At 38.7% G+C, this 12,293-nt stretch overlaps 2 protein-coding genes across 2 annotated transcripts in view; both read left to right on the top strand.

The window, feature by feature from the left end:
- The window catches only part of trmt10b (tRNA methyltransferase 10B), a 30,630-nt gene extending 20,075 nt beyond the window's left edge, over window positions 1-10,555 (top strand). The window contains exon 9 of the mRNA XM_037758278.1: window positions 10,540-10,555. The gene's annotated coding sequence lies outside the window, so the exon portion shown is untranslated. The remainder of the gene's footprint in view (window positions 1-10,539) is intronic.
- On the top strand, window positions 815-11,497 carry LOC119481408 (protein mono-ADP-ribosyltransferase PARP14-like). The gene is made up of 14 exons (XM_037758275.1): window positions 815-1,096; window positions 1,191-1,315; window positions 2,429-3,958; window positions 4,047-4,283; window positions 4,624-4,848; window positions 4,920-4,974; window positions 5,084-5,230; window positions 8,422-8,484; window positions 8,567-8,743; window positions 8,841-9,023; window positions 9,117-9,728; window positions 10,009-10,145; window positions 10,325-10,505; window positions 10,912-11,497. Exons 1-14 carry the CDS (start codon window positions 925-927, stop codon window positions 11,196-11,198), a joined length of 4,131 nt encoding a protein of 1,376 aa, XP_037614203.1. The 5' UTR covers window positions 815-924; the 3' UTR covers window positions 11,199-11,497.
- The last annotated feature ends 796 nt before the right edge of the window (window positions 11,498-12,293 follow it).

Genomic DNA, 12,293 nt, shown 5'->3' on the forward strand with positions numbered 1-12,293 from the left:
GGAAGAGATGCACTCATAAAAAAATACCTGACGACTAGAACATGTGAACATAATAAATACAAAATGTAAAAACAAAACAAAACATAATGAACCAACTTTCGATTAGTTCAAATCTAATCTGTAATCTGTTTATTATCTTCTGTACACATTTTACTGGGCTGTTAATGCCACTATAAAAAGGTTGTAAAAAGTTAATTGCACTGGCAGGCTGATTTATTGTCATCTATCAGTAGAGTTTTTAGTCGCAGTAGGACATCTAGTGGTTTGAACTGGTAATGCCGCAGGACATCAGATTTACACAAGCACATCTTAGTCTCTTATGGTTATTCATTTGTCTATGGTGTGAAATCACAACACAGAAACTACTGATGTTGGGAGACCACATTCTCCATCTCTCTACTATCTGCTATCAAATAAAGACATAAAATAGGCGTCATATACATTATTGGTGGAATAATTACCCTTATGTTACCATTTTATATAAAGACATCATTATTCTTATCCCTTGCATCAATTTTAGCTGCATTATGCTTTGTGTACAAGAACAACCAGGGAAATGCTCTGTTATAGCGGGTCTATTTCTGCGTGTTTTTGGGTGTGTGCATTTGCAAACTCACAATAAGGAGCTGAGTAATGCACAGCTGCCATATAGAAATTAAGAATTTGAGGAAAAATGGATGCACACCATGCAGCCTGCACAACAAGATGAACAAGGGAATTCCCATTTATAGCTAAGCATTCATTATTTATGTCAGTGGGTGTGTCCATTTGCAAGAACGAGGAAAGGAACAGTAAACACAATGAGTTAAGTGAAAGTGAAAGTAAATAAAAGCCCTTCAGATCACAGCATACACTGAAGAGGCACGGTGGCATAAGAAGTGCCTTACTTATTCAAAGTTTTTAAGGTTCAGAATCGGAGGTAAAATGGATGAATACCAACATCCGTTGTTCTTTGAAGCGAAAGATCTGACAGACAAAGAGAAAGAGAAAATCTGGAGGCACTTTCAGAAAAAACGAAATTCTGGGGGAGGTGATTGTGGAATGATTGAAAAGGCTGGCGACAACACCTATAAAATCTGTTTCAGGGTCAAAGAAGGTAAGGAATCCTCTTTAGTTCAAATGAGTTATAGGTAGAATATACCTTGCAGTTCTAGTTTAAATGTAGGATTTTGTTTTGTGTTTCTTTACAGAGCAGGAAAGGGTTTTGCAGAGGAAGTTTCACACTATCTCACTTCCTGGTGGAGAAATGCGTCTGACTGTGAGCCGAACCAATTCACCACAGACCCTTGATCAGCCATCCACGAGTCAATCACAGGTGAGCAAACATTGAGTAACAACTCTAATCACCTTGGCCGATGCCTTCATGATTACGGTAAACACAAACGTCAGAGGCAAATAATCTGGCTAGACCAGTTTGGGGGGATTTCTGAGCAGAGTCAACATCTGATAATTAAAATGTAAGCATTGTAGTGACTATTTTTATGATATCTTTTTATAATTCATAGATTCACTATTAGGGATGCACCGATTGCAAAATTCTGGCCCGATACAATGTTTAAAATAACAATTTGGCCAATAGCCGATACTGATGTTTTAGTTTCTGCTGTTTTTTATTCCCCTTTTGTGCCAGGGAAACAAAGACCTTTTCATTATAGAAAATAACTTTAATAAAAATAACTGAGCTGTTTTAAAGTCATTCAGAATTTAATTACACTGTCTTTGAATGAGCACAAATTCAATCATACAAATTTATGAAACAACTTTTAATATAACCTTCATTCACATGAACAATATTCTTATTTTTAATAACTGCTTCAAAAGCCTTTTCGGCTGCTATACAACTACCTACTCAACAAGAACAATGTTTCAGTACTTTCACAGCCCAACAAAAATATTTGTTTTGTGAAACATAAATGAAATGTAAAGGTAAAAGTGATTAGAATCATAAGCAGTGTTTCTCACACTCATACTCTACTTGCTCATATATTAACGGCCGCCCCAAGTATATTGGCGACCCATTTTAGCATTTTTCATTATTACTTTTTTATCCGTCCAAGAGAACAATGCCATTCGCGAATGATTAACTGGACTGACTGACTGATTGTAGAGACACATTACGCACACATGAGGTTCGTTCCCATCCAGACAGCAGTGATTGTTTTTAAGAAATCTTGTAAGCCATTGTTTTACTGTTTAATTTTTTGTTGACCATAACGTTCTTGTCGCTGATCTATCTCCGAGACAACAGACAACAGATAAACATCGGTCACTGCAATTGGCGAATGTCAATCTTATTTATGGCAGTCAACAAGGCGAATATCGGCTGATACCAGTGTTCGGACGATAAATCGGTGCATCCCCATTATCTATGTTTTTATTAGACTTACATTAATCCCTTCATTTGTTTGATATTGCTTTTCTTCTTCAGACATTCACAAAAGCAAACAAAAAAGGCCTTGAGAAGATTTTCCAGCTAGAAGTTTTCCTCCTGTATTTCCTGAGAGACAACCCAAGAGCAAGTAAAATCTTACAGAAGCAACTCTCTTCTATTGGCTGCACGGTGGAGTTGGATTTTGATGAGGAGGAGGCAGTGGTTAGGGGGGATATTGAGAAAGGGCCTGGAGGAGCCTATGCTGCTGCAGAGACATGGGAGATGCAAGTGGATCGGGTCTTCATTTGTCTCACTGAGAGCTACTGCTGCTATCATGTGATGGAGCCAAAAATAGCCCATATCATACGGCAGGACGTCGCCTTTGTGACCGACGATATCAAAGTGTACAAAGACAGTGGTTATGTCGTGGTTGTGGGAGAAGTTGAGGCTGTAAATGAGAAGATTGCAAAACTGGAAAAGAGCCTGCCAACCCGGAAGGAAATACCAATTGTGGAGAAGCAGTTCAAACTGGTAGAAGAAGAGTTAAGTCGAGAAATGCGAGCACATTACCCAGAAGTTAAAATCCTCATAAGCAGCGTCTTGATCACCTTGGAAGGCCCTGACAAGGAGGTGCAGTCAGTGGCTACGAAAATTGATGAACTAATCACAAAGGTAAAGGAAAAGAGAGTTAAGCTCTGCACAGCTTTAATGAACTTCCTAACATCCAGCGGTGCCGTCTCCAAGTACCAGACTCGCTTCCAGCAGAGCCTCAGAAATCCTGTCTCCCTAGAGGTAGGGTCAGAATTGGTCCTGTCCAGTTTGTCCCCCGAGGCCCTGGATGAGGCTGAGGCGGCGGTGCAGAGAGACCTCGCTGTGGCCAATGTGCCATTACAGGGAGCTTCAGCTGTACCTCCAGATCTAGACAGAGTGAAGGAGATCCTCGACAAAGCCAAGAAGGAGGCAAACTCTCGGGAGTTCAGAGTGGACGTCAGCTTCATCCCAGGACCCAGTGGAACCGCAACCACCAAAGTGCGACTGGTGGGCTATAGTGAAAATGTGAACAAGCTCAAAGAGGTTCTGCATGACTACCAGATGAACCAGGTCGGGACACAAGAAGTGCTGAACCTACCGCATCCTGAACTGATTGACTGTTTTGATCAAATCGTAGACATGATTGGCATGAAGAAGACCAAGGTGACCTTACAAGCCTCGCATTTCCCATACCCTTGTGTGCTTGTGTCCGGTCCCCGTTGTCTGGTCAAAGAGGCCCACCAGGCCCTGATGTCAACTTTAGCCAGTCTGACGTCCGACAAGTTGGTTCTAAATGGTCCGGGGGCTCAGCGGTACTTCCAAGCAGAGGGTAAAGTGGGCAAGGAGCTGGTAGAGAGCTCCTGTCAGGTTCTTATCAGGGAACAGCAAAGTGTGCAGTCCCCAAATGTGACAACTAAACCACGAAGCGTCATCAGCCCCATCCCCAGCAGCCTCGCACCCCGACCCGTCCCCAAATTGCGCCGAAACACTGTTGGAAGCATGGCGGCTAACAAGACCAGTCTGGAGATCAGGCTTGGCAGTTTGGTGGATGAGCAGGTTTGACAATTTCTGTTCTACTTCACATCAAATAATACAGGTGCAACGCAACCACTCACATTGATTTTATTCCACATTATTTCCACAGGTGAATGTGTTGGTGGTCCCCATGCTCAACAGGCAGTTAACTTCTACTAATATTGGTAAATGCCTGTTGAAAAAAGCCGGAAATGCAATCAAGTCAAAGTTTGACTCCGTGGCAGCAAATTGTACCGTCGCCCCCGGTGATGTTCTGCAGGTTGATGCGCCGCCATCTTTGGGCTGCTCTAAGCTCTTCTTCATTGAGTGCTTGCCGTGGGATGGAGTCAGAGGGAAGAGTGTGCAGGTAATGTGAAAAACTTCAAGAGGAGTTCAAATTCAAGGTCCACTTATTGACATAAAACCAATGAGGAAGAAGTTAAAATCCTGACTACTTTCTCATTTTTTGCTTTTACGATTTTGAAATTGTTTTTTTAGCTCCAGAATCGATATATTTTCTTATATTAGATACAGAATTATATAAAAACCTGAAAAATACTACTAATAATGGACCCGCCCTTTAAAGTTTAGCTCTACAAAACTCAAATTTTCTCTATGTTACCTCACTTCCCATTTTTAGAAAGCAATGTGCAATGCAGGGTTAACTTTTGAAAACACTGAGGAAATGTCTGATTTTTGTTTTGCAGGCGCTTGGTAACGGGCTGAAAAAGTGTTTGGACCTTTGTGTACAGCAAGGCTTGTGCTCAGTGGCCTTCCCAATTATCGGACCTGGAATTGTTCTAAAATACCCGCTGAGAGAAGCCACTCAAGTGCTGACTGAGACAATTGGCCAGTTTGGATTATCTGCATCCTCTGGGTCTCTCTCCACCATCCACATCGTCATTAAACCAGACTACCCCGACTCTGTGGAGGTGACTATCAACACTTGGTTTGTAAGATGTGTTCATGCATGATTTATTGATTGAAGTGTTTATATTTACAGTGCTACCATGAGATCTACAGGCACCTCAGCTTAAATGTGAACCAGGGAGGCCAAGGTAAGCAAATGTATTCATTAGCAATTTAATATTTCACCATTGCCATTTTCAGTTATCAGATTAAATATCAGACAAATATGAAATATATTGTGGCGTTTTTTCCTTTTAGCCATCTTCAGGTCCCTCACCAGTGACCTAGATGATGTCACAATGACAGTGGGAGCCGGGGTTAAACTACAGCTGGTGTTCGGTGACATCACTAACGAGACTACAGACGCCGTGGTGAACACGACCGACTTCGTTAATTTTCAGAATGGTGAGTGAGAGCTGAGGATGACTTTGGTGATCCACTGACTTTTCCTTTATTCCCACCAGCAGGTCAAAGTTTTCACATATTCAGTCAAATTTCTCAACATCTTCTCACTTGGTACAAAAATGTTACTGCTGTAGATGTTTATGGTTGTGCTAATTTTAACTCCTTTATATATTGTTGGGTAGTTTGATCTACAGAAATGCATCATATTCTACAAGATCATATGCTTGTAGCGTCAAACCACATATCTCTAAAAAGGCAGCTTTTCATGGTTTCAGAGAAACAGCCCTGTTTTCAGCTTTGTGAATATTAATTTTCCAGCTGATCCAAGAGGATTTTAAAATAGTTTATTTAGCTGAAGAAGTAAAACAATTTACTCAACCCATAAAGGAACACTTCATCCTTCAGTTAATCAGAAAATTAAAAATCACAAAATTTGGGTAAAAAGGTACTAAAAATTGCAATTTTAGAAGAAACTAAAGCTGTCATACACATTACCAATACCATACAGTGAAAATACTAATACCACACAGTAAAATAACTAATACTACACAGTAAAATTACTAATACTACACAGTAAAATTACTAATACTACACAGTAAAAGTACTAATACTACACAGTAAAATTACTAATACTACAGTGAAAGAACTAATACTACATAGTAAAAGTACTAATACTAAACATTAAAAGTACTAATACCATACAGTGAAAGTACTAATACTACACTGTAAAAATACTAATACTACACAGTGAAAGTACTAATACTACACAGTAAAAATACTAATACCACACAGTGAAAGTACTAATACTACACAGTAAAAATACTAATACTACACAGTGAAAGAACTAATACTACATAGTAAAAATACTAATACCACACAGTAAAAGAACTAATACTACAGTGAAAGAACTAATACTACATAGTAAAAGTACTAATACTACACAGTAAAATTACTAATACTACAGTGAAAGAACTAATACTACATAGTAAAAGTACTAATACTAAACATTAAAAGTACTAATACCATACAGTGAAAGTACTAATACTACACAGTAAAAATACTAATACTACACAGTAAAAGTACTATTAACACAGTGAAAGTACTAATACTACACAGTGAAAGTACTAATACTACAGTTAAAGTACTAATACTACACAGTGAAAGTACTAATACTACACAGTTAAAGTACTAATACTACACAGTGAAAGTACTAATACTACACAGTTAAAGTACTAATACTACACAGTGAAAGTACTAATACTACACAGTGAAAGTACTATTAACACAGTGAAAGTTCTAATACTACACAGTGAAAGTACTAATACTACACAGTGAAAGTACTATTAACACAGTTAAAGTACTAATACTACACAGTGAAAGTACTAATACTACACAGTTAAAGTACTAATACTACACAGTGAAAGTACTAATACTACACAGTGAAAGTACTATTAACACAGTGAAAGTACTAATACTACACAGTGAAAGTACTAATACTACACAGTGAAAGTACTATTAACACAGTGAAAGTACTAATACCATACAGTGAAAGTACTAATACTACACAGTGAAAGTACTATTAACACAGTTAAAGTACTAATACTACACAGTAAAAGTACTATTAACACAGTTAAAGTACTAATACTACTCAGTAAAAGTACTAATACTACACAGTGAAAGTACTATTAACACAGTTAAAGTACTAATACTACACAGTAAAAGTACTATTAACACAGTTAAAGTACTAATACTACACAGTAAAAGTACTAATACTACACAGTGAAAGTACTATTAACACAGTTAAAGTACTAATACTACACAGTAAAAGTACTATTAACACAGTTAAAGTACTAATACTACACAGTGAAAGTAGTAATACCATACAGTGAAAGTTTAGTGGAGTAAAAAGTACAATATTTGCCTCTGAGATGTAGTGGAGTAGAAGTAGAAAGTCATAAAATGGAAAAACTCAAGTAAAGTAGAGTAACTTACTTGAGTAAATGTTAGTTTATTCAGTCACACTGATTATAAATACCAATAGACAAGAAGAAAACACATGGGACATGAGCTGACACACACTAACACATAATTCACACTTTATCCAAACAATAAGGTTTTTAAATGACAGCTAGTCAAATTAAAGATATATGTACTCACCAGTCACAGAATAACTCAGTCACAGCCTCAATGTGCAGTTCAGTTAACAACTAGATAACATAACACAGCGTGGAAACTTATTGTTTTTATCATTGGCTACAGTAGTTTAGCTAACTAGCTAACTAGCTAAACTGTGCTAGTAGCCTACGTCATGGGCCTACGTCTACGTCCTAACGTCTCTCTCTGACGCAGCGCTTTGAACAACCAATCAGAAGAGAGGATCAACAATTATGAAACTACAATTATTTATATTTTAATAAGAATTAATATTTTTCACATATTTTTATATTTTATAAAAGTAGCAATACCACGGTGTAAAAATACTCTGTTACAAACAGGCTGAAAGTCCTGCATTCAAAATATTAAGTCTTAAGTAAAAGTACAATAATTATTATCCTCATAATATTCTTAAAAGTACCAAAAGTGTTGCTTTCTTATTCATTATTATTATTATTATTATCATTATCATTATTATTATCATTATTATTATTATTATTATTATTATTATTATTATTATTATTATTTTAAGTACCAAAAGTAAAACTACTCATTATGCAGAAAGGTCTATTTCAGAATCATATCTATTATTTTATTGGATTATAAAGAGTGATTATATATATTCATATATATATATATATATTTATATATATATATATATGTTCATATATATATATATATATATATATATTTACTGTGTATATATATATAAATAAAATCACATTAGCGTTGCAGCTGGCAAAGGTGTGGCTGATTTTAGTTACTTTATATACTGCTGGATAGTTTAATCTATAATATTATATCACCATTTATTAGTTGATTTATAGTTTGTATTAATAATCTAACTCTGCAAAGTAACTAAAGCTATCAAATAAATGTAGGGGAGTAAAAGTACAATATTTGCCTCCAAAATGTAGTGGAGTAGAAAATAGAAATACCTCAAAAGTATAAATACTGTAGGCTACTTGAGTAAATTAAGTTTACATTTTGGTTGTTACATTCCAGCACTGATTATAAATGTATTCTTTATTCTACAGATGGTGTGTGCAAAGACATCTTAACCATAGCTGGACCAGAGGTGGAGGCTGAACTTAGAGCAGGTGAGAAAAGAGGACCGGCTAGACGTTTTCAAGCAACACAAACTCAACAACTTCTTTACTCATATTTCCTGTTTGTGCGTAGCAAAAGAGAACCGAGGAGACATTTTTGTATCCCAGTCTGGACGGTTCCCCTGTGAAGCCATTTTACACATCTGTGGGGAACAGGATGCAGCCATCATCGAACAACGGGTGTGTCGCATTGTTGAATATTGTGAAACGTTTGGGTTCAAGTCTGTCGCCATTCCTGCCATCTGTGCTGGTGAGTGTGATGAAAGACTTTCCAGATGTTTAATTAAAAAAACAAAAACACACACTAAATGTAAATTTTCAGTTTTAATAATTAAACTATTTTGCAGGAGTCGGTGGGTTGGACGCTGGTGTCGTGGCAGGTGCCATCCTCCGAGGGGTCGAGGCTGCCATGTCGTCCACTCCTCCTTACTGTCTCACTGACATCCGCCTCGTCCTGATCAAGATCGATGTCTTCTTGGCCTTTAAAGAGGAAGCTATGCAAATGTTCTCCATTGCTGCAATCAAGAGAGGTTGCTCAAAATCTGTCTCTTTTTATCAAAATTCTGTTAACTTGTTGGGGATTTTCACTGATTGTTATTGTTTGTCCTACCTTTCATTGCTAGTATCTCAGTTGCCTCATGTACAACAACAACAACAGCCCCCTTCGTCTGTGAGCGCAGATCTAAGCATCCTCAGAACCAGCTCCACAAGCCAGCAGTCCGTCTTCCTGTTCGTGGGTGTCGCCAGAAAGGACGTTGACGACGCCATGACAAAGCTGAAGGATCTGTACCAGGCTCAGTGCTCCACTCAAACCTTTAAAAAGGAGGAGCTGGAATGCCTCACCCAGGACGACGTGAAGGACCTGGAGCAGCTGGTGAAGACCGAGGGTCTGTACATGCAGAAGGTCCAGGGAGACTTAACAGTGAGCGGGTTAAAAGACGGGGTCAACCAGGTGATGCAGATGATCAACGCCTCCCAGTACGGCTCCCTCAGGAGAGAGGTAAGATTCAGGGATGAGGAGGATCTGTACACCCGTGTGGCTTGGTGCATCCTGGGACATAACGGCAACTGGGAGAGACTACCGAAACTGGCCAATCACGACCTGGAAAACAAAGATGTAGCTGGAGGGATAGTGGACGCGCAGGGTGTCCGGTGGATTGTGGATCTACAGAGGATGGAGGCAACACGATTATCTGGGCCGATGGCAAAGCTGAAACGACTTGAGCATCTCTCAGGTGAGAAGGTGTTACAAAAAGAGCGCGACTGATACTGGAGTTTGAGACCAATAACAATATGGATCCTTGAGAATGATAAAAAATCAAAATAACATAAATGTTGTTAGGTTATGATTTTGTATTAAAGAGGACATATTATGATTTTGTGCTTTTTCCCTTTCCTTTAGCGTGCTATATAGTTATATAGTTTGCGTTGACAAAGCGTTGGTATTTGACACCCTAGGAATGAGAACAGGCTGGAATATCTGACATTTCTCTTCTCGTTCTGTCCTTCTCTCAGATTTCACTCTCCCTCTGTACTGGGACAACATGGCAGCCGGTGAAGCTTCGAAGCTGGTTGCACTGCAGCCGTCCTCCGCAGAGTACCGGACAGTGAAGGAGGCCTTCAAAAGAACCGTCCGCAAGACTGTAATGAAGGTCGGCAGCTTTCACTGGAAAAGACATATCATTTTGGCACCGTCCAGATTAGATCTATGATAGCTTAATAGCTGTATATCTCTATAGTATAATGAACACAATGCATTTGAAAAGATATTTACATCCTTCCAAGGTGAATTTAGCAGCTCAGTATTGTCTTGGCTGTTTTTTCCTGATAGATCGAGCGCTTGCAGAACGTCCATCTGCGACGCGCCTACGAAGCGCAGAAGAAGCAAATCTCTGATAAGAACAAACAGCATGGTGGAGCCGGTGAAAAGCTTCTGTACCACGGGACGACCCAGGACAACTGTGACTCCATCATGAAAACTGGCTTCAACAGGCGCTTTTCTGGGCAGAACGGTAAAGATCTTTTAGTAGTGCTTCATTAGTGTAGGGTCAGACTGTGGCTGCTTGGTCTGATTGATCAGCCGGCCCACTGTTGTGATTAGTCAACTAGTTGCATCATGACCTCAGTATTTCTAAAGCCCTGATTGAAAGCAACTATACTGGCATCTATTTCTGTGAAAAACTTCTCCTCTGAGACCAGCACAAAAGCAACCCATGTTGTTTACATTTTCCTGACCAGCAAACTCAATGTGTCCAACCACAGTTTGTCTCTTAACAACACTTTCTTAAACTATGATAATCTTTCTTTAACCAAGTAATTTTAGTTGCCTAAACTTAACCAAACCTTTAACTACAGACATGTTACTGTTGTTTAGGTATGACGACTTGTTGTTAATCCCATATTTCCTCTTTTTCGCAGCAACTGTACTTGGTCACGGAACCTACTTTGCCGTAAACGCCAACTACTCTGCCCAACCCACCTACTCCAAGCCGGCCGCTGATGGTTCCCAGTTAATGTTTGTGGCCCGAGTCCTGACCGGCATCTATACTCTGGGTCAAAGCGACATGAGGGTTCCCCCACCTCGCAATGACCAGCAGACCCACGACCGCTACGACAGCGTGGTGGACAAAGTGGACAATCCCACCATGTACGTTGTGTTCCATGATAACCAAGCCTACCCAGACTACCTCATCACCTTCAAGTGACCATGAGGGGGAAATGATGAATTTTCCATTGTGCAAGTTATATAAATATACAGAAAATGTTCTAGTAAGTAAAGGTAAAGAAAAAAGTAAAAGATAAGCTTTAGATTCTTAGACAGCTATATTTTTCGGGTATATTTAATTAGAGTTACAGCTATAAAGTATATGTATATGTCTTTAGTATTTAATGTTTAAGTGAAAGATCTCAGGATTATTCCCCAGTTTACATCAAAATGTTTCTGCGCTGCAACTTAACTTTACCTGCAGGGTTATTCTTCCAGCAATGAGGATGATTTACTGTTGCACTTTTGTTTTTTAGATTATGAAATGTACCGTTTTGTACTGCCTTTTGAGACAGTTTTAAATTTGTTTCGGGAGATTGTAGCTTTACTGCCAATTTAAGCATTAATAAAATTCAGAATCACTGATGGTGTCTCTGTGTTGTCTAACTTTATAGACATTGTTGCTCATGAAGTAAAAACGGCACGATGACAACCAATGATCACTCACATGGACACACACCTCCAGAGAATATATTGACACACAATGATGCAGTTGTTAATCTTTTATTTGGTTGATATTTGTTCTTGTACAAAGACAAAATGTGAAGAAACAGATGTTATAGGTCGATATAAAGAGGTGGAAAGAGCTCTTTATGCTACTCAAGTAGAAACATTGATATTTAAGTTTAATAGTTGTAGTTGCATAGTGGGACTATGTTTTGAAAACTGTGTCTGTCAGCGTGTTTTGGCATAATTCTGCTCCCTAGTGGCTAAAAAGTGATTAATGCAGCTTTAAAATGAACACAGGCTGTGTCTGAAACCCCTCCTTACTTACTCTATAGCACCCTGTATTTACTTTATGCCATTTTATTTCAGTGTCTGAATTCTGATAAGCGAATTTACAAAGAATGGATTGCGGCCGCTGAATTGCGCATCATTTGCAACCGCTATCTGCTCCGTCTCAAGGTCCGATTCACAAAAGATATTGCACGTATGACATCACAGCGCAAGGAATTTAACTGTGACAGAGAGAAACCATAATTGAGATTTAATATCCCAGTCTGTCAGTGCTTCAGTTACCAACTCTCTGAAGACG

Source organism: Sebastes umbrosus, chromosome 22 (genome assembly GCF_015220745.1).
Source record: "Sebastes umbrosus isolate fSebUmb1 chromosome 22, fSebUmb1.pri, whole genome shotgun sequence".
Lineage (NCBI taxonomy): Eukaryota > Metazoa > Chordata > Actinopteri > Perciformes > Sebastidae > Sebastes > Sebastes umbrosus.